The sequence below is a fragment of the Magallana gigas genome, chromosome 1, assembly GCF_963853765.1.
Source record: "Magallana gigas chromosome 1, xbMagGiga1.1, whole genome shotgun sequence".
Classification (NCBI taxonomy): domain Eukaryota; kingdom Metazoa; phylum Mollusca; class Bivalvia; order Ostreida; family Ostreidae; genus Magallana; species Magallana gigas.
Genome location: NC_088853.1, coordinates 37,285,409 through 37,307,463, shown reverse-complemented (window position 1 = coordinate 37,307,463; position 22,055 = coordinate 37,285,409). Strand labels below are relative to the sequence as shown.

At 32.0% G+C, this 22,055-nt stretch overlaps 1 protein-coding gene across 1 annotated transcript in view; it reads right to left on the bottom strand.

Annotated features, from left to right (window-relative positions):
• Window positions 1-19,336, bottom strand: part of LOC136275888 (fibropellin-3-like) — a 29,917-nt gene extending 10,581 nt beyond the window's left edge. The window contains exons 1-3 of the mRNA XM_066086119.1: window positions 19,301-19,336; window positions 1,290-1,356; window positions 614-727 (exon numbers count right to left, since the gene is read on the bottom strand). Of these exons, the coding sequence (XP_065942191.1) occupies window positions 614-727; window positions 1,290-1,356; window positions 19,301-19,336 (217 nt within the window). The remainder of the gene's footprint in view (window positions 1-613; window positions 728-1,289; window positions 1,357-19,300) is intronic.
• Window positions 19,337-22,055: the final 2,719 nt, after the last annotated feature.

Here is a 22,055-nt window from a genome sequence, read left to right as displayed (position 1 = left end):
AATTATATCATTTTGTGAAGTCATACAGATATTTGAAAATGTAATGAAGAATATTGTTATAGTCTATATCATATGAACAATCCCAGGTATACAATGTGTGGTAGGATACCATGTTCTTTACACTTATTTCAAGAATTTACGCATTTTATCTGAATTAGATGATTCTAGTATGTTATTAACACTGCATATCTAATTAAAGCAAAAAATGAAATAATAAAAAGACATGTATTTATAAAATGACTATAAAGCATTTCTATAAACTGACCATCTTCGCAGAAGGTGCCTGTCAAGCCGCTTGGGCATTCACACCAGTAATACCCATCCTCATTATGGCAGTTTCCTTGGCCACACGGAAATTTGGAACATTCGTTTATATCTACATTAAACAACTCGTAGGTCAAATGAAAAATCAATTTGATGCATTGCATTTTTTTTATCTTTATTTTTGTTTGTAGATTAACTCACGATTTGAATATCTGCGATTCAGTCAAAATAATGCTGCATGTTACGGTTAATTTAAATGCGGCTGGGTTCTATTCTTTGTATAACTCTACATACAAATCATCAGTGTGACCTAAATGCACCAATGAAATAGCTAAATATTAGCACTTACCTATATCACAGTTGTCCCCTTCCCATCCGGGCGGACATTTACAGATATATCCCCCACCTGTGTATCCGCATATAGCATCGTTGACACATGGGTTGTCTTTTTTACAGATATTTCCTGGAAATTAAAAAAAACAAATTAATTAATACTATAATTTAAAGAAGGCACGGTTCCAACAAATTTCAATAACAATGCTGCTCAATGGTTTATGCTGGATTCCCGTTGGCACTTTAACTGAACAGATTTTTAAAATTCCAACTAAAATAATTTTTTATAATTCTTTCTGAAACTTTTTTCAGAACTGGTTGTAAATTCATGAATAATGTTCACTTTGCTATGATTAGTACAACTCTATGTTTAAGGTTTACAATTGGAAATGGATGTTACACACACGTCTGTCTTTACTGCTTTGGGTTTAGAAAAATTAGAAAAAGATTTATTAAAATTAAATTTCACAATACTTCCTAAAGTTGTGTTTGAACATGCACATTACACATGTAACATATAATTATAATATATTTACAATTTGAAATCATTATAACAATCAATGTTCAAGATTTTTTTGACATCAACCCCCCATTTTATTTTCAATATTTCGAATACTTCGAAAATTGAGCGACCAGATTGATTCCAGAGTATAGCGTACCTAACAAAAGTAGAAAAAAAAAACCTTGCTTACCTTTTCTAAGTTTCTTTCCTTTTCCTCTAGTGCATGCTGCGATCGTTGATGAGAAAGACAAAACCACCTACATTTGGAAAAAAAAAAAACCAGATATGAAAAAAAAATAATGTTCTGCTTTAGGATTTATGTTTTGGCGTTTGTAAAAGTATAATTTTAACAGAAAATTATCTTTTTTTTTTAATCTATATTTTTTCAATTTTATTTCTTTAAACTTATATAAATGATAAAACATTTTTAAGACATACTATCTTAACTAGAAAATTTTACAGTATAGTGTTCAAGTACCAAACAAGTCATCTAACAAAAAAAATTATGTATCAGATACGGATTTTTTAAAAACGAAATGTTATAAATGTGTTTAAATACAAAGTAGGCACCTGAAATATAAAACGAAACAAATTTTCTGAAATAAGTTTTTAGATAATTATTGAGAGAGGAAATCCAACAACGAAAAAGAAATTTAAAAAAAAGCAAAAAAAAAAAAAAAAAAAAAAAAAATAAAAAAAAAATAAAAAACAAAACCAAAAAAACACCCAAAAACATGCATCTCCTCTTTTTTGAATTGTAAAGGGTATCTTACTTTAAATACACAATGTAACATATGATGTATAATAACTTTGAATTGATGTTTTCATCATAACACATTCCAATATTTAGTGAAAACTATAAACGTCTACCATCCTTATTTGAAAATCATGAAAGCAACTAATAACATTCTTACCACCACCCAGAATAACTTCTCGTTCATAATAAACAATATACAAATTGTAATATTTGTGAAGCAGTGATCTCAAATGACTCCTTTTTTATAAGAACAAAGTGCATCTCAATATCACGTGTTTCGATTTTTCCGCCAATCAAGAGAAGCGTTAAAAGATAAAACGATAATTATGTTCTTTTCGTTGGTTCAAATTCCGCACTCAGCTACATTGTTTTTTTGATACATCATCAAATGATCCTGTATGATAGCACTGAAGTTCAGTTTTAGATATTCATCTTAACTAAACATTTTCTTTTGTAAAAAATATTACTCAAAATAAATTATTAAGAATTTAAGAGATTTTTTTTTAATTTCAATATTCTTTACTAATTATTCAATAACACAGAAATATGGTTTGTGAAAAATCAGAGTTACAAATTTAAATCTAGTGCAGTGCTTATAACTTATATTGGTATATATAAAATTTGGTTAAAGCTGCTCATGGAATTCGAGGCCTCTTGAGACAAATTAATATACAAGAGTATCCATGTTTTGAGTCAAGTTTTCATAGAGGTAAATAGAGATTTTATCCAAATGCAGTGTTTATAATTGGTGGTCTTGCAAGACCTTCTTGTAGATATATATTTTCTTTTGCAGTTTACCATCAACATTCCTATTGAAACTTTTGAAACTTTTAAATTCTTTTCCCTGAGCTATATTAATTTCCCTCCCTAAATCCTACAGGTGTCGGTTTATCGCAGAGCAGATATATTTGTAAGAATTTTCTTTCGATACTCTGATGCTTGTGTAAAAGACATCTTATCGGCCCTTTTTACACTTGCTTTAGCGTATAATTTCCAAGTTTACATTTAATCCTAAAAGCTCAACCAGATAAAAATATGTTTGCTCGCCAAATGTCTCTACACTTTATTATTCAAAAAAGGGTATTGAAAAATTAAAACCGCACCAACATATCATCATACACTTTGATAGTAAAGCTCTCTAAAAAGAGGGATTTGGGTGCAATTTCCATTTTGGGTTGAAAATTTGTGGGTTTTTTTTGGTAAATTAGGCTAGAATTTTATGTGAAAAAATTTAGTGATGTATATCCAACATTAATCTTTAATTTGATTGATTTATTTACAAAAATACAAGTGCACTTTTTTTCTCTTTTTCATACCTTGAAAAAAGTTTTATCTTCAACCCCCCAAATTTTGTGCTTCTTATGGTAGAAATACAATTTTTCAATGGTTTCTGTCTTCAAACTGTTTCAGTTGCATTTCTCAGACATTTTAAATTTATTTTTGGTGAGTTTGGAATGATTTGAGCCAAAAAGTGTCCTTCCCCTCTATTTTTTTAAAAGCAGTTTTATCCTTCTGTCTTGCTTCCTCTGTTTGTGTAGAGGCGCATCTGTAATTACATGCATCAAGACAAGCAAGTTCACTTTCGGGGATAACAAATTTCTTGTAAAGTGTTCTAATCCATTTCTTCTGTTTCTTCAGGATTTTCAAAATGTGGAGCAAAGTCATACTTTGAATTCAAATCGGCAATTTTTAGGATGTCAGTTGCCAAATAACATGTATATCCATGCCCCCATGTAAAAGTTCTATGCATAATTTTTAACTCAATGTTTGAATTTATTTTTAAAAAACATAGCTATTTGATACAAATTTATATCATACAAATGAAAAGATATAAACTTAACCATACTCTATTACTTCACATCTGTGCACACATGCACATGTATAGGTCTACATGTAAACGTCTTAGAGTAGTTCGAGCCTGATATTGCCAATGGAGTGTGTCCCCATACCAAGTTATGTTATTCAATATAATATAAGTCCCTCCATCTGTATCAAGCAGTCAAATGCCGCGTTACAACCAGAATTAGATTATATAAAAATAAAGATATAAATGATTGATGTTAACTACATTGATATGCAATGCTTGGATATTCTTTTATCAATGTTTTATATTTTGTCAAATAATTACTTTTCTAAAGGACTGAAAAAGAGAAACAAAACTAATCCATGTCTCACATCACCCAGATCATTTAGCCATTGTCAAATGACGTGGTTGTGTGGGTTTTATTTTTAGCTACAAAAGTGCACAATATATGCCCTCTAGCATTATGGGACTTCGACACAGGCGGCGCAATCATATTTGTATTTTCTTTTTCAAGGCTACATGGTTCATTAAAAAACAATTTAGTATATACAAGTTACAACAAAGTGCAAATAACTTTTAATATCAGTAGTACATCACACGCTTAAAAGGGCTGTAGTCAATATCAGATCATCTAAAAATATGTGGATATGTAGATAACAGCATGCAATAAAAACAATAATCATAAATGTCAGAATTATAAAAAATAACCCGTCAATGAGACAAAATTGTTTGCATTTTTTTTTTTAAATAACCTGAGCTGAAAGTTCAACTGAGCTTTTCGAATCATTTTTTTTCTTTGGCGTCCGTCCGTCCGACCGTCCGTCCGTCTGTTCATCCGTCTATCTGTCCGTCCGTCTGTTTGTAAGATTTTTTTTACATTTTCGACTTCCTCTCCTGAACCACTTGGCGAATTTTAACCAAAAATGGCACAACGCATCATTGGGTAGAGGGAATTCAGGTTTGTTAAAAATGAATAAACCACCTTATTGTAAGGGGAACTAACAAGGATTGATTAAAGATTTGGTTCTATTTTGAAAAAATCTTATTTAAAACAAAAAATTGGCCAGAAAAGCTGAAACTTGTATGGAAGCATCCTCAGAAAGTGTAGATTCAAGTTTGTTCAAGTCATACTCTCTTGGGGTAAGGTGGGGCTCCAATAGGGGGTCAAGGTTTTACAAAGGAGTATATAGAGTTAATCTTTAAAAATCTTCTTCTCAAAAACCATTTGGCAAGAAAAGCTGAAACTCGTGTGGAAGCATCCTCAGATAGTGTAGATTCAGGGTTGTTCAAATCATTGTCCCTGGGTTAAGGTGGGGCCACAATGGTGGGGGTGTCAAATTTTAACATGGGAGTATATAGATTTCAACTTTAAAAATCTTTTTTTTTAAAACAATTTGGCCAGAAAAGCCTTATCTTGTGTGGAAACATCCTAATGTAGCGTAGATTCAAGTTTGTCCAATTCATGGTCCTCTGGGGGTAAGGTGGAAACAAGTGGGGGTGTAAATTTTACATAGGAGTATATAGAGTTAATCTTTAAAAATAATTTTCTCCAAAACCATTCGGCCAAAAAAGCTGAAACTTGTGTGGAAGGATCCTCAGGTAGCGTAATTTCAAAGTTGTGAAAATCATGGACCTTGGGGGGGGGGGGGGTTTAAATGGGGGTATAAATTTTACATAGAAGAATATAGAGTTAAACTTAAAACATTTACTTCTCAAAAACCCATAAGAAAGAAAAGTTGAAACTTATGTGGAAGCATCCTCAGATATTGTAGATTCATTTTTTGTTCAAATCATGCTCCTGGTAGGTAAGGTGGAGCCACAATTGGGGAGAGGGGGTCAAATATTTACAAAGGAGTATATAGAGAAATTTTATTTTGATTTTTCTACTCAGAACACGACTAGCCAGAAAAGCTGTAACTTGAGTGAAGTATCATAAGGTAATGTAGATTCAAGTTTGGTCAAATTATGATCCCCGGGGGTAGGGTAGGGGCACAATTGAGACCGGTGAATCTTTTCAAAGGAATATATTGAGAAAAATCGTTGTTCTAAAAAACGCATTTTTTTTTAGAAAAGGTGCAACATTAGTGAAAGCAATCTTAGATAGTGTGGATTCCAATTTGTCAAAATCATATATGCCAGGAGTAGGATGAAGCCACATGGGGTGGGGGTTCAATTTGACAAAGGCAGGCATTTTTAATTCACCAAAACTCAAATGTTATAATTAAATGGTTTTGCTTATATGCAAGCATTTTGATATATTTTTGATTCTATAAATTGTGTAGACATTGGCCTCTGGACAATTCTTGGGTTTCACAAGTTTGATGTACGTATATATTCCATTTTATTTAGATCTTCTTGAGAACTGTAATGTTCAATATGTGAAATGACTATACTGTGACAAAAAGGAATCAATGATAAACAGAATATCTAGGACAACATTTTTTTTTTAAAATACAGGATCTGTTAGACTAGATTTTCCATATTTTTGGGGTTCTGTTACTCTGTAAACTTGATTTTATTATGTCTATTGTTGCTCAAGTGAGCAATGTGGCCAATGGGCCTCTGTTTTTTTTTTTAATATTTTCTCACAAAAAGGATAGCCACATTACACAAAGTAGATTAAAACAGTTTTAACATTTAACTCCATTAACCATTTTTGTTCAATACAAAACAGGGGGTGCAGTTTTCTCTTTATTTTGGCGAATCAGTTGTACATGTAATATTTTGTTATCTTTCATAGCATATCAGGCAACGCTTTTATTTAATATTGCTAAACCCTTTAAATGCTTTTAAATTGGTTTTTTTTAAATACCAGTGCGTCTTTGGTTGTCTTCTGAATTCAACAAAATTACGCTTTAAATCTAGAGTTTTATTTTCTATATTGTTTTGTTTTGTGCTGTAGGAAAGTGTTAAATATTCAGTACCATTATCATCAGTTTTACAAACAAAGAAATTTGGTTTAAGCTGCTCATGGGATTCGAGGACTCTTGAAACAAACTGAATATACAAGATAATCTATATTTTAAAACGCAGTGCAACTGGGGTCAAATTTTTATAAAGGTAAGTAGAGATTTTATCTAAATGCAGTGTTTGTAATTCTATATGCTGTTTTGGTCTTGCAAGACCTTCTGGTTGATACCTTTTTTCAGTTTACCATCAAAATTCATATTGAAACTTTAAAATTCTTTCCTCCAAACTATCAATTTTCCTCCCTAAATCTTGCAGGTGTCAGTTTATCGCAAAACGGATAGATTTGAAAGAATTTTTGATACTCCGATGCTTGTTCAAAAGACACCTACGCTGAAGTGGCGTCGGTAGCCGAGTGGTTAAGGTGCAACGAAAGGTTGTGGGTTCGAATCCTGGCCGCGGCAAGTCGACGTTGTGTCCTTGGGAAAGACACTTTACATGTATTTCCTCACTCCACCCAAGTGTACAAATGGGTACCTGGCTATAGACGGTGAAAGATATTGTCGGAATGTGAGTGTTTGAGCGCCTTAACGGCTGCCGCACTGAGAAGGCTCTGCAATGCTTTAAGGTCTGCTGGGGTAATAATTGTAAAGCGCTTTGAGAAATTGTTCGCCAATTTTAAAAGCGCTATATAAAAACTTGCAATTATTATTATTATTAATTATTATTCATGTCTCACATCACCCAGATCATTTAGACATTATTGTCAAATGACGAGGTTGTGTGGGTTTTATTTTTAGCTACAAAAGTGCACAATTTATGCCCTCTAGCATTATGGGACTTAGACACAGGCGTCACAATCATAATTGTATTTGTTTTCAAGGCTACATGGTTTATTAAAAATCAATTTAGTATCTACAAGTTACAACAAAGTGCAAATAACTTTTAATATCAGTAGTACATCACACGCATAAAAGGGTGTCTTGTAGTTAATATCAGCTCATCTAAAAATATGTGGATATGTAGATAACATCATGCAATAAAAACAATAATCACCAAAGTCAGAACAATAAAAAATAACCAGTCAATGAGACAAAATTGTTTGCATTTTTTTTTTAGCTAACCTGAGCTGAAAGTTCAACTGAGCTTTTCCATTCATTTTTTTCTTTGGCGTCCGTCCGTCCGTCTGATTGTCCGTCTATCAGTCCGTCCGTCTGTCTGTAAACGTTTAACATTTTGGACTTCTTCTCCTGAACCACTTGGCGAATTTTAACCAAACTTGGCACAACGCATCATTGAGTAGAGAGGATTCAAATTCGTTAAAATAAAGGAACCTCCTTATTGTAAGGGACACTAATTAAAATTGTTATTGAAGATTTGATTATATTTTGAAAACATACCATTTGGCCAGAAAAGCTGAAACTTGTGTGGAAGCATTCTCAGATAGTTTACAAATCATACTCCCTGGGGATAAGGTGGGGCCCCAATAGGGGGTCGAAGTTTTACATAGGAGTATATAGAGTTAATCTTTAAAAATCTTCTTCTCAAAATCCATTTGGTCAGAAAAGTTGAAACTCGTGTGGAAGCATCCTCAGATAGTGTAGATTCAAGTTTGTTCAAAGCATTGTACCTGGGTTAAGGTGGGGCCACAATGGAAGGGGGGGGGGGGTCAGATTTTAACATGGGAGTATATAGAGTTAATCTTTAGATTACTTTCTGTTAGGTTGGATCTGATCGGTTTTGTATATCATTTAGACATGATTGCCAAATGACGTGGTTGTGTGGGATTTAATTTTCGCTACAAAAGTGCACAATGTATGTCATCTAGCATTATGGGCCTCCGACAAAGGCGTCACAATCATATCTGTCAATTTTTGTCAAGGCTACATGGTTCATTAAAAGACAATTTAGTATCTACAAGTTACAACAAAATGCAGATAACTTTATCAGAAGTACATCACACGCTTAAAAGGGTGTTTTAGTTAATATCAGCTCATCTAAAAATATGCAATGATGTAGATAACATCATGTAATAAAACAATAATCATCAATTTAAGAACATAAAAAAAAAATAACCAGTCAATTAGATAAAATTGTATGCATTTCTCTTTGTTTTAACATTTTCTCACAAAAAGGATAGAAACATTACACAAAGCAGATCAAAACAGTCTTAACATTCAACTCCATTAACAATTTTTTGTTCAATACATAAAAAATGGGGTTACGGTTTTGGTTCTTTTTTGCGGAACAGTTGCACAGGTCATGTAATGTTATCGTTCATAACACGTCAATCACCGATTTTATTTAATATTATTAACACTTTGGTAAACGCTTTTATATGAGGATTTCTTTTTTTTCAAAAGTAATAAGCATTGCGTCTTAGGGAGTCTTCTAGTTCCAAAGAACTGACGTTTAAAATCTAAGGCTTTATTTTCTATTTATATTGATATTCAATCCATAATGAATCAAATTGACTCACTATATTGTTCCTGTAATCGTCGATTTTAATACATCAGGTTGAGAAAACGAAATGTACAATGTAAATACATTTGGAAAATTAAAAAAAATCATAGAATCCGTAGAAGAAAAACAATAAAACGCTTTTTAAAGAATTACTGCTATATATAAAGAAATCTCACAGAATGAATCTCTGCCATTCAGTCAACTGAATAATAACTGAATGTTCTGGAAAGGTGACTGAATTCAGTCACATTTCAGTTACCATTCATTCATTTTTCAATTGACTGAATGGGAGAGATTCATCCTGAGTCTACTGTTAGGTCAATAAACCAGTATTTTAGAGAACTGCGAAATTTCGAAGATCAAATATCTAGTTTCTGCTACAGGCGTCATGGACAAGACCCCCCCCCCCCCCCCCCGCAAAGCCGGAGAAGTATCACAGTAAAATAATCGACTTTATCGACAAATTACACAACGTAGGATCTGTTGTCAATAGACAAAATAGAAAAAAATTACATGTCTATTTTAATCGAGAAAAATGAGAGTATTCTGGATAAAATTGAATATATCTATGTGCAATTGATATTGTACTTAAAAAGCTACATTATTTTAGATTATCTAAACTGATTTCTTTAAGATAGACATTCCTAGTTAAAGGGTTAATAGAAGTGATCTAATTAAATTGTGGTATATTTCATCATGATGAGAAGAGAGATTCCTTTTTATTTCTTTGGATGAATAAATATTCTTGCTGATCGTAAAAAAAAACAAAAAACACATGTGTCATTTTCTATTCTAGAAAATTTAGTATCAAGTATTCAGATTTAAAAGTAGGACATAATAATAATGAATAGCGTGTATACATTGATATCAGGACCTTTACTGAATAAAAGTGTCAAAATCCAAATCCAAACAAGACATCTGCTGATTTTTTTTAAATAAAGATACCGGTTTATGTCGTATATGAAGATATAAAAAAAAAGAAGCCAAATATATTTCTTGAAATGTAGCTGTACACATTTGAATAATGATGTTGTTAACTCTCAGAGATATACACAATGTCGAACCTAATATTTATATATACTATTTATTTTGGAACTACACCTAACTAAGAGAAAAGTAATACCAAGACAAACCATTCGCTCATGTTTATTTATTTTTTTTTTGGGGGGTCGGGGGGGGGGGGGGTAAACACTCAAATGATATAGTGTTTACGTCATAACGGTATAATTGTTAGTTTAAAATACTTGGAATGACTGATAGAAGAGGGATATGGTATACGCGGAATATTTTTGTAAGATTGATATGATTCAGAAATCAATTGTGATAAAGTGCACTTACATGTAGTAAAAACATATTATGAATTCAAGATACAGAGAACTTCAAAATAATAAAATTTGATCGGCATACCTGATTGAACTGCTGGTTTCACTGACGAAGCGAAGAAAACCACGATAAAAAAAAAATATATATATAAAAAGAATAAAATGTAAATTCAGACACATCAAAAGGCTGAACAAAATGATTTGATGGTTTGTACTCTTAAAATAATTTTTTACAAAATTATATAAAATTAATCAACCACATTCATCTTTGTGAGCAAATGTTTCCCGTCCAGTTGGCATTCTAATTTGATCAAAGTTTTTATAAGAGGTTACGGTATTTTCCACCTAGTAAATAGATTGCATTGTTTTTTTATGTATGGACTTTTCACTCCTAGATTAGGTCCAATCATCATTCGTTATATACGAGGGTTGTTCGGAAATTATTGAGACAAATCGATTATTTTCTTTTTTAAGTGACGAATTTTGGTGAAAATTGGCATAGACAATAAAGAAACACCAACAAATAATAAAACAAAGTAATATTAAAGGAATATTTAATATTTTGTTTACGACAGTAGATAAACAAGTTGGTGGTCGGGGTACCCGGCGCAGCCATGAACTCGGAGATTAAAAAACTTAAACATCTACTTTATAAGTGTCCGTAGAATTACAGTTAATAATAAAAGAAATCAAATTAAATATGTTCATTTTGCTATTCTTTGCGACTACTTGTTGATTAAGTTTCACTGATGTTCGAGTTGAAATACGGATATGGTACACACATATTTACCAAACAATAAAAATCTGACAACGACTTTACATTGAATTTTGACGTAAAGGCGGCGCAACTAAAACCATTAAAGTGGTGGAAATCTCAGAAGAAGACCTTTTAAAGCCACGCAATTGCGTAAAAAAAAACTATACGATGACAAGACAAGGTATAGAACTTCAGTTCATCGTATTTTTTTTCACTTATTGTTTAACTAAAATTAGGCCAAAGGGATTAATTAACAACTTTTGACACACTAACTGTTGTCAACAGTTCTAAAATATGTAAAAAATGACTGCAGGAGACATTCACAGTAATTCGACTTTCGTGTAAAAATAACTCGATTTTTTCTCTAAAAAAACGAGAATGAGAGAAAATGTAAATGATGACATCTTGAAATTAAAACAAAAGATGAGAAATAAATAATAATTCTTATTTCAGTTCGTTTGTAAGGTGTTTAAAACACGGGAGCAATAACAAGCGTTAAAATGACGTTGCGAAAAGTTTGCGGTTGCGCCGGGTTACAAGACGAAGGCACGTTGGTCAGCTTACTAGGAAAGATCTATTCATGCCATTAACAAGAAACTTTTCACATTGATAAACTCTATCCTGATTTACGTTTTGGTAAAATTTCAAGAGTTTATCTTTTTTACCAAAAGAATAAGAGAAAATGTCTCAATAATTTCCGAACAACCCTCGTATATGTAGTACGTACATACATCTTTCAAATTATAATTCATCCAAATAAATGCATTTATACATGCTGAAATAATATACTTATTAAATGAAATTCCACATTAGTATTGCTTTTAACTTTACCAAGACAGGACTATAGACTCTATATAATTATCCCTACCGAGCTCAAAATCAACTGATAATCCGAAAACCGACTGACATTGTCCGACATCTAGCACGCATTGACTGTACCTCACTGTACCTTTCAGAGGCTCCCATTGTACGTTACTATATCCCACTGTACATTTCTTCTGACCAGCACAGTACCCCACTGCACATTAAAGTACAGTTCTACTGACCAACAGTGGACCCCACTAATTGATACTGTACATTGCACTGAACAACACTGTACCCATCTTTTCTAAATATTTGAAATATCTCATATAATATCTACAAAATCTTTCTTAAAATTATCAATTTGATATTTTGAATATTAATTTGAATGCAGTAGTTTATTGCTTTTTAATTATTACAGTTGAATCTTTAGATTTCTAAAATTATATGTTTCTGAAAAAAGTTACCCGGGGAAGACCTAATTTCACATTTTGTTTCGGATTTGAAAAACTACATAATTTTTTTAAGAATATGTTTGAAACTGCCGGTCATTGCAAGTGCCATTACAATAGTTTAATGAATGTTCACATAGGACCATGGCTTAGGCAAAATAATTACCAAATTTTCTTTTAATTTAGGGTATTACCGCCTGAAACTGGAGCTTTTTTATGATATGAAATACATTGCGAAAGACCTCTGGCTATTCCAGTTTTGTAACAATGGGTCATTTGAATTTTTGATACGTGTTTTGTCCATAGAGAATGGAAAGGCCCGAGCTCGATTTTCGAGCACATATTTAACTTCGACATAAACACATCTTCATACCTTGCTTGATGAACATGTTTTGGTTTTGTTGCGACGTGATAGTAAACAAAGATATGTTTAAAAAGACGTCAAGAGATTTTGCCGTGTTACTTGTGCTTCAGCCACTAAGTACCAGCCAATTAACACATAATCAATAAAAAAATATGCAAGCTTGTTCTTTGCGTACCATATCCAGAACGATTGGCGATTGGATATAGAGAAAAAGAGGGAAGGGATGAATTTCAAAAATATTTAATCTCTAATATGATTTTAAGTTTAAAAAGACATCAAAAATGATGGAAATAAAAATTATTAAATTTATTCAAAATTGTTAATAATATTTTTATTTCATTTTTATTAAACATTTTGAATATCAAAGATGCTCCTATTAACACATTACGTAGTATCTTGAAAAAGATGTAAGACTTACATTATAGAAGATTGGTAATTTCGACTTTAAAACCTTTTATCAACTCAAGGTAAAAACATGTATATTATACAAAGATACTGTCTTTTTTATCTCTCTGTGAAGTTAAACTTAAAAGATATTATGTTGTCTTAACCGGTTATCTTAAGTTTCTAATTCAAGTAAACAACAAATTCTAAAATATTTCTTTGTTGTACAAAAAACTCAATATATATCAATTTAATCATATCAAATTCATTCTACAGAGCTAGATTTGGAAATCGACAGTAGCAAGATCTCATTTTAATTAAATATGTCGTTATATTGTGTATGCTTTAATTGGCCTCCGATTTTCAATCAATGCAACAGCAAAAAAAGGGGGGGGGGGAGGTTGGTTAATCAGGTCTTGGACATCTCTGTCTTCAACCCCATGCATAAAACATATATACGAGGGTCAATCAAATAAAACGATGACAATGTGGCTGTCTGTTTCATACTTTTCATTAAAGTCATCTCTATCAAATTAATTAATGCATCAATAAATATTTTATTGATATACGAAGTTTCATTCCATTCGATAAAAAGGTATTTTTGTTTAAATTCAATATGTTTTGTCACCACGGCGCACGGTAACGTTGAGAACAGGACGTCAAAATGACGCATCCACAGTTCATAGAAATATCTAAACTTTATATAATTCTGAGTCTTTTGTCCTTTTCACGATACAGTTTAAATCGGCACTACATCACTTGACATATAATTTGTTCACATTTGTTTAAAAATCATAAGTTAGTCCTTCGAAGTTTTCTTTTTTTTTTCACCGCATGTCTCTTCATTTACATTAAGAAAATACCTGAATGTCAGATATTCTACTCTCTTTGGTACAGTTTGGTGTTCAAAATATATTTACCACATCCCCCATAAAATGTTTTTGATTGATATACAAATGTGCAAATAATGTTTGACTTATTTTTACCTTCATTGAGCATTTTCACAGTTTTTATCGGCTTTTTCCAGAGTTAGATCTATACTTTCAAAACTTTTTTCGTTGCGCCGTGACGTCCGGCGACGTCAATGTTTTTAGTCAATTTTATAAAGGACTTAAAGTCTTTAGTTACTGATATATATTCAACAAATCTATATATCCAATCATTATTTGGTACATAGATTAATATTACATTTTTCAATTTTAGGTCCCAATATTACTTGGTTTTACGTCCAATTTATTGAGATATTACTTTCAACATTATATGGTGTATTGATGACAGAGCACCAAGTTTGACCGTGCGTCGTTTCCTCATTTTTTGCAGGATTAGATTCTAAAAAATGTCTTAGATATAAAGGAAGATATGATCGTTTTCAATTTCAAATTGTTTAAACAATTGCTAAATTACGCCTACTAAATTTAGTAATAATATGACGTGAAATAAAATAGCTATGGCAAAAGTCTTCGTATTTTTTAATTGACCCTCGTATTCTTATTAATAAAAACAATTTTTGTAGGCAATAGGGAAAAAACAATTCCATCTGGAGATTGGTTAAAAATGTGCGTTTAAACATAGAGATCATTTTTATAAATCATACCTTACAATATTTTTCAACAATTCAGCGCGGATTTTATGTAGCGTATTTCTGAATGTGCCTATTCTAACACATATGTAAATGGTTATTGGGTGCCTATATGATTTAGCGGAAACAGGCTTCGGCAAACGATGCTAAAACGAATATACGAGAAACTAAATAGGTTTACATAATACCAATGTATAACCATGTTTATTTGCATGATCGTATAATTATGATTAATAATTTTAGAATGTCGTGACGTTGAACATATTACTATTACGTCAAATTGCACAACGGTAATAAAATCTGCTAGTAGTTTTATGTTTGTTTAATGTTCTCAGGTTTGTTAAGAACGATAGCATATCTCTACCACGTTAGATAAAAAATTGCATAAGCCCACCTCTTATTCATGAGTTTTTACTAAATATTGTTTTTTGGTAATTAACAAACATCTACCAAATTAATATGATCAATTATTGGGATAGATTGTTTCAAGATAGGTGTACTGAAAACATCAACTATTTTTTATACCTCGCGAAATCATGAAATTCTTAAACTGTCTGATGACGTTTCGAGGTTGACTACGTCACATCAGCTGTGATCAGAATAAACATGTGGACTTCAGTGATATATCTGGAAATTTAACTTATCTACAACCAACCTGGACGGTAATCGGCATAAAACTAAATAAAACAATAAATAAAAATAAAATAAAAATAGAACTGAATTCAATTAAATAAGGTAGGATTTATAACTATGTAATTTCCCTAGATATTATTATATATAATATATATTCTTTTTATATTATTTAATGCTGTAGGCTAAAACAGAGACGAATTTAAGCGAAATTCCTCGGCTTAAATTTTGTTTACTTGTTTACATTTGTTTTTCATATAATATTGTGTTTAAACATCAGTTTGTTGACTCGGATAAATGAATAATAAAAAGTATTGCGACTCATTGTAGCTTTTAACTTGTCTCATACCGCGATATTATAGATTGCAATCCCTCCATGTTCAAAGAAACCAATGGAAAGTCCAAACACTGTGTGTGCTAGCACTACAAAGATTATTGTGAGGATTTGTATTGTTGTAAAAGTAAATCGAAATGTGTTATTTCATTTAGCCTTACATGTATCTTATGAAGATTACATGAATGAGTAGACAAAATTAAAAAGTTGTTCAAACAGAATTTCCACACATTTTAAAAAATAAACATCTGATTATGTTTGTTGTGATGTAAATTAAATAAAAACTGCTATTAGTATGTACAATACTTGAGAAAGTTTTCATTTCCTGTCATGTTTAGCACAATAGTTTGCTAATTATGACTTATCATTCATTTTCAGGGTTACTTTTTGGGGATGGTGATAAAAAGTAGGTACTCTATTAATATTTATTTTACTCACTAACTTCATGTATACTTGGACTTTTTTTTTATCATATTACTATATAATGTAACCTATCATAGTATTAATTTTTTGATTGATACCTATTGAAATTAAATTTGAAATTGATAAATATTCATCATTTCAGGCATTGATTTTCTATCAACTGCACTCCCTCTTAATATATAAAAAAGGAGAAAACAACATAAACTGTGCAAGAAGAATGGTCAATTTCCATAAATTCCACATCATGACTGAATAATACTGAAAATCATAAAACACTAGTCTTGTTGAACAGTTTGTCACAGTAGTGCAATCTTTATAGTATTTGTCAAGTTGATTATTATAATAAATTCTTGATAAATATTTATTTTTCTTGCTTTCTTTATTTATTACAGAAATATTAACTATAATTATAAGTAACATGATCATATAAAAAAGAATTTATTTATTTACCAGCAAAATAACTTCATACTTTACCTTATCAAGGTAGAAGATGAATTATGTTTTTCCCATTTCAACAATTTGGTAATGATGACTGGTGTGAACAGAAACAACATTCTGACATCATTTTAGTAAAACTCGCAGTTTTAAATTATTTTCTGAATGAAAATTAAAATCATGATCTTAGTCAGTGTTGCGTTTGAATTTCACGCAAGTGACGCCGAAAGGGAAATTGGCCAAATAAAATGCAGTAGTGCAAGGGCATACACTTTATCAATTATATTGAAAATTTACATGTCTTACTATTATATCCCCATCTATACTACTATATTAAAATAATAGACTCGAATTGTTGGGCTTTAATACCGAGAAATCGGAAGAGTACTGTCTTTTGGTTTGTATTTTTTAAACATTATTGGTATATGAAGATTGCCAATTTGTTTTTATCGTTTCTTTATCAAGCTTCGCTAATTAATAATCAAGAAAATTCCTTTAAAAAACCCGGAAATCATCTGGATATTTGGATTTCACAATCTTGCACATGCGCATTACATTCATGCTAAATCACGGAAGGCCCTTTAGTTTATGTCTCCACAATATCGCATTTGCATGGATAAACTCAGAAACGATATTACAAATACGTGTAAATTTATTTCAATAGTGGTTTTATTTCAATAGTGGTTGCAACACAGGCCCTTTAGTTTATGTTTCCACAATATCGCATTTGCATGGATAAACTCAGAGACGATATTACAAATACGTGTAAATTTTCATTGAAAACTTGTCATATATTCTGTTCATCAAAGGAAATACAATACGGGAGATAAGTCTAACTCGGTGCATTTAATATCAACATGGTGTGTAAATTCGAAGCCAGTAAAAACTTCGGTGAAAAGTGTTGTATATGAATTGAATTTTTAGATGAGAGGTATTTACAGCTTCAAAATGGTTTGTTATGAATAATTTGACTGTTATTTTCAATGCACGGGCATTAATTTTCTTCAAAATCGAAGATTTGATTGGTCAATCACGTTAGGGTAAATAGAAGTATTTTTTTATTGTCCGTGGTTCATGACTAATTTACGTGTAAAGACCTTATTTATATTTGGTTACCATGTTAAAACATCCTTGTTGTAATGTTTGTTGTTATTCTATACATTATAGGTTTCTGTAAAATAAATACCAAACGAAAAACGTTCACATTAAGTTTTCATTTTTTTTCCTTTCCAAGTCTTTTGCGGACATTACACTAGTATAAGAACGTTTTGTTTTATTTGCAAAACAACTCAACATGATGCATGATGTCCTTTTAAGATATGAATAAGAAAGGCCATTATTGAACAAGAGATATTTACAAGTATTCATGTGATTTTTAATTTCAGTTAATGAAAAACGTACCGAATATCGGTCTGATTTATGCGGCTTAACCCCTTTTTAAACAAAAAAGGCTTAAGTGCGATGTTTTTTTTTTTATTTCAACTGCAATGTTAAAAAACAATGTAATATTATTTCGCTAAACTGGTAACACAATGGTTTATATGATACATTTGTATAATTATTTGTGTTGAATTCAAAAGGCAGCAAACTGCATGTGCGTTGGAAAACTATATTTTTTGTAATTTTGTTGTGGCACAAAAAAGAAGCTGATCCAGAGAAGTAATTCAAAGCAAACAGTTTGTAATATAAAGTTGTATACATCAAAAGCCATACACAAGGAACATGTTATTGCAAAATGTAACATCTTTTATATTTATGTTCAGTAGCTTTCATGTCAATATATCAATAACTATTAGAAAGAAGCTAATCTAAAACTGCGTGACTGAATAGATGTAAATGCATGCAATAGAGTCGAGTACATTAGTTATGTTCAGCAAAACAGTAATGAAACATGTTAGACATGCATTTATTTTTATAATCTAAATACTTTTGTGATTAAAAAGAATAACAAAAACATTTCACAAAGTATAAAAAAGTATCAAAAAAATTGAAACAATGGATCTTAACCTACGATCCAATCCACTTGGTAATTTTCTATGGTAGCCGGAAGTGACGAGTGTTCCCCAACCCTCCACCAGGCCACCCGCTGGTTTCCATTCGTTGACGTCAAAGTAAATCTCCAATAGGCAGGGGACTTAAACCGCCTCGGAATTCTTCCACTTCCGTTTTCATCGCCGATATACCTGATAGACTGTACTGCAACTTCCGAGTTTTGAATGGCTATATTGTCTGCCTCTATGATACGGTAAGAGTTGTCTCCCTCATAAACAACTAAACGAAGCGGAGATCCCCGTTGTAGAGAAGTAATCAGGTTAGCTTTTGATCCATATGTAGCAATGCCAAAGCTAGAAGTGGTAAGTAACTTTGACCAGGGTCTAGACTCAACAAACCACGTGATGGATTCTTTGTCATTCGAACTCAATCTGTTGATGATGCTTCCAATATCGTACCTCACTGTTTCGACATCGCCTGTTGTTGAGGCAATTTGCCAGATCCAGTTGACATTAGTTGGAATGTTATATGCAGAGGTTTTAGAAAATTGTCCTAAAAGTTGAGCTGAAACCTGACCATTCCTTACATAAAGATTATCTGCTTCCGTTATATACGAATTAATTTTAACTCGGACTCTTTTGCCAGCTAAAACAGATTCAACAAGCAGGTCTAAGGACCCATGTATTCCACGTCCAAAAGTGTCGTGACTGTATACATGTGTCCAGCAATCATCTACAAGCCACTCCATTGAGCCAAAATCCTGAAAAGTGTTCAGCGAAATGTGCTGGCCAACGTACCACTGAGAGGTTGGAATTGTGCCTGTAGTTGACCATGTCGTTAACAACCAAAACACTCTTGTTGGGAACTCATATTCGTCGCCAATTTTAATTTGTCCTAAACGCCATGGGTATTGTCCATGTACATCAAAGCTATTGGACACTTCAATTGTTGTCAGTCTGGTCATAAATCCAGTCTCCGGTTTTAAAACTTTAACACTAGCGCCATTGTTAACTGCATTTAACAACACAGATTTGTCTCCACATGTTCGAACACCGGACAGCGTATTACAGTAGACAGGTTTCTCAGCAGCAGATGATCTACATTAAAATGTAGGTTAGTATATTTGTCCTATACATTTTATTCAGACAAGAATAATACCAGATGCGTATTTCGAACTCGATATGTCAGTGTATTTCTTGTTGTTTTCGAGAATGGACATGATCTACTATCGGTGTCAATTTTAAGTACCGAAAAAAAAAGTCGTACTCGTTTCCAGGTTTACAATTGCACAATGGTTATAAATTCAACTATATAGAATATTCAAAACAAGATTACGAAAAACAACTTCTCTGTTTTGCTATAAAAATTGGTAACTGCAGTTTAAGGACAAGTGTGAAAAAAAGGAGCTTGTTGGAGATGAATGAGGAACGTGATAGTGGTAAAATAAACAGGGAGACCTTATTTGTTAATACACCGGGGAGGCCATAATTAATTGAGGCCGATTTAAGAAAATCAAGATTTCCAAGACCAAGTCCAATATTGAACAATTGAACAACTAAGTTAGTAAAATGTATTATGGTGATGTTAATTAGTTGGTAAAAAATGAGTTGTTGATGAACCCTACATCCGCCAATTATCTGACATCGACGTTGATAGATATTCATGTGTACCCCCTGTATATAGAGCCTACCCCCCCCCCCCCCAAAAAAAATATGAAATAAAAACACCAATGTTGACGGTAGCACTTTACGATTTTAATGATCTTTAGGTTGGTAAACAAAAAGAAAGACTTACAAGAATATTGACAATGAATTGGCGTCGATAATAAAAAAAAAAGTCTTACACATGTGATGATGACTACTGCAATGTACTGTTTAAAAGAAGTGAAAGGTATGAACGTTCTACAGCATTGATTTAAAGTAGTGGTGCATTTATTAATATGGATTATTCTTAATCAAGAAACATGAAATTATGTTGCCAAGTTTTAAATTATTTATCAAAAGAAAAAGAAATTAATAATGGATACCAAGGTCAGCCAATCAATAATTTAATTGATTACTTTGGGTACAGATGCTTCAGTCCTCCTAGGGCACACCCACAAGCTATTTATTGTATAGCGCAAAGAACATTTTAGACCTGATTTAGGTATGTAGTACTACTATCTGAGTCCACCACTCTCTCCTTTTCAGATAGTCTCTATATGGAAATCCTGTTGGTAAGTCTAAGGTAAATTCAGGTTGAAAGTAGTTTATGTAGTAAAGTACATGTACATTGTCCGAGCAGGGGCCATCTTTGGAGCTAAAGGAAGGCCACGGAACCTCAAAACTACTTGAAAGCTTATCCATCAGAACGTTATTAAATGTGAATACCGTGTTAAAAGAATATTGGAAGAGAACACTTGGGTTTTGGAAATATTCAAATATTTCCTTTATAAGCTACGTGAAGCCCTATAACATACTTTATAGGTATTATTTTTTAAGATGGCTAAAAACTGTATAGACTCTAAAAAGATGTAATGATTTAGTAGGTACCCTTGGATAGGAATATTGAAATGAATATCAATTTAGTAACATGATGTAAACCTGTTTGTAACCAAACATTTGAATTAATTCCTTTCAATACTGACGTATCGGGCTCGATGTACGCAAACGATCTAATCCCTACAGTGTTATATTGACTTATTAAATCGACTCGTTCAATTAGGGAATTTAGTGGCATGTATTGTATTAAAATATGCCATCATACGTACCTTACAAACCCTACAGTATCAAATACCAGTATTGCGTTGCCCGTAGAATTATGTTAGACAACATACCAGCGGGATACATGTGCGTGACCAGTAGTACATACGATTAAAAAATTCCAGTTAAGATCGCCACTAAATTCGTCGTATGGAGACCGACCAAGTATAAACATTGCTTGAACACAAACATTTTCGTTTTCAGTCAAAGTGGCTGACTGTATCGATGTTTGATAAATAGAATTGTTCAATGAAATTCTGATCTCATCTCCGGCGACTAGACGATCGACAAGATCTCGTTTACTTCCGTTTATTTCTGTTCCATCAGCGCCAGTTTTAACGATAGCTGTCCATTCTCCACTACATCCTAAAACAAAATCAAAGTACTGAAGTACTGATGGAAGTTGATTTTATCGATTATTATTTACTTTAAAATGAACGATATGTTATTTTGCATGGTTTTTCGCTTTTCTTGAATTACACACATTTGTATAAGACTTTTCCGACAAGAATTTCGAGAAAACTCCGTATAGATAATGTTATGTAAAATTTAAAGATAGAATTGATTCCATCAAACTATGTATCAGTAATCGATATATTTCGAAAATTGTATGGATCAAAGCAATAATGAACTATATTCTCGTTCAATCAGATGCACGGCGAGATACACCAAGTCACGTGATAGCTTGATGGCGCGACCTCTAAATATAGAATGGCTCTCTGCTTGTCGGGGATTTACGTAGACAGCCAATGGTTGAACGACACTATATTGAACGCGTAAAAATACACACGACTGCAAACAATATCTATCT